Below are 1,375 nucleotides of genomic sequence, written 5' to 3'. Positions count from 1 at the left end.
TACGAGAGCAGCGCCTGCCGGCAGCCCGCCATGGCCTACCTGGAGTGCCGCATGGAGAGGCAAGGGCGCCCCCCGGGGAAACTGTTTTTTTTAGCTGTAGCCACAAGTTAATTTACTCCTCAGTCCCAGCGAAAAAGGCGTTGGGGGTTGGTTTTCTAGTGAGGTTTCTCTTGTTGCGTCCCTTTGCAGTGCTCTCTGCTCAGTGCTGAGTCGGGGAGCCCGTTGGGAACTGCAAGAAGAGTGTTATTAAGTCACTTAAAGGGACACCAGGATGCTGTGCACAGGCTGGTGGCGAGAAAGGCTGCAAATCAAAAACCTTTTGAAAATTATACAGTAAGCTATACAGCACCACAAATGCTGTTCTAAACCACAGTCACTTAAAAATCTGGTAAATGGCACGGGTAGAATTTTAGGAAGCTCTTATGCAGTCTTCTAATCAAAGAAAACTAGGTCAGGTCATCTCTAATTCTCATTATATATTTTCATAGTTATATCTTTAGCTATCAGATCAGTTTCTGAAAAAAAATTATTGAGTATCTATTAGCAGGAAACAACACATTTAATTGGAAGACTGATGTTATTAAAAAAAAAAAGTATTCCTGAATGTTGCTTTTGCAGAACTGAAGTTTCTGAGGCTTTGCCAAACAGCAGTCACTGCTTATGGTCATCTTCAATTTCTTTAGAGGACTAATACTAGATGAAATAATAATTCTCTTGGTTATAGACTGTGTTCTGCAAAATGTTTTGTGTTTTGTTGTTTTTAACTTAGGCAGCTTATGGCTAACGAACCGCTGGAAAAATTGGGATTTAAAGACCTGATAGATGAGAAACCAGAAGCAAAACCTGAGAAGTTGTAATGAAGACAGACAACTTTACTCCTCGTGTATGGAAAGCGTAACTCTTAATGTAGTACATATTGTACTGTCTGTTTATATTGGAATAAGAAGTGTTTCCTGAAGGAACCTTTTTTCAAAGTTTAATTTTTGTAAAATGAGAATTTTTGAAATGAGCTTAAGTACTTCCTTTCTCTACTTTCCTCAAGTATTTATTAACTTTTAATTTCTTTAGTCTACTTTTAAAGATCCGTAAGAACCTGGAGAAAACAGTTATTGCCTGATGTGTTCTCTGTGCTTCTCTAAGATCTTACTTCAAAAAGACAAAAAACCCCACGTTTCTTGTGTAGATCTTGAACTACAGATTAATCTAACGTGGGCATTACTAATATGCTTAAAGCAGTTACTTGTCAGGTGGAAATAAAGCTGTTGTGGTACTTACGAATTGCTTTTTATTGAATACTGGTGTTAGTCTCCATCTGTGTGGTGATCTCACTGTGCTGTAGAAAACACTTGGCTGTTGGGATGGGATATTTTTCTGT

The 1,375-nt window shown here is 38.5% G+C and overlaps 1 protein-coding gene across 1 annotated transcript; it reads left to right on the top strand.

The window, feature by feature from the left end:
- Window positions 1-3: 3 nt before the first annotated feature.
- Window positions 4-857, top strand: LOC104268919 (cytochrome c oxidase assembly protein COX19; the record flags this gene model as incomplete). Its single annotated transcript, XM_009873229.1, has 2 exons — window positions 4-59; window positions 770-857. Coding segments are annotated over 2 exons (144 nt in total), but the record flags the coding sequence as incomplete, so codon positions are not given.
- Window positions 858-1,375: the final 518 nt, after the last annotated feature.

This window comes from Apaloderma vittatum, unplaced genomic scaffold, assembly GCF_000703405.1.
Source record: "Apaloderma vittatum isolate BGI_N311 unplaced genomic scaffold, ASM70340v1 Scaffold41247, whole genome shotgun sequence".
Classification (NCBI taxonomy): Eukaryota; Metazoa; Chordata; class Aves; order Trogoniformes; family Trogonidae; genus Apaloderma; species Apaloderma vittatum.
This window is presented reverse-complemented; position numbering and strand designations above follow the sequence as displayed.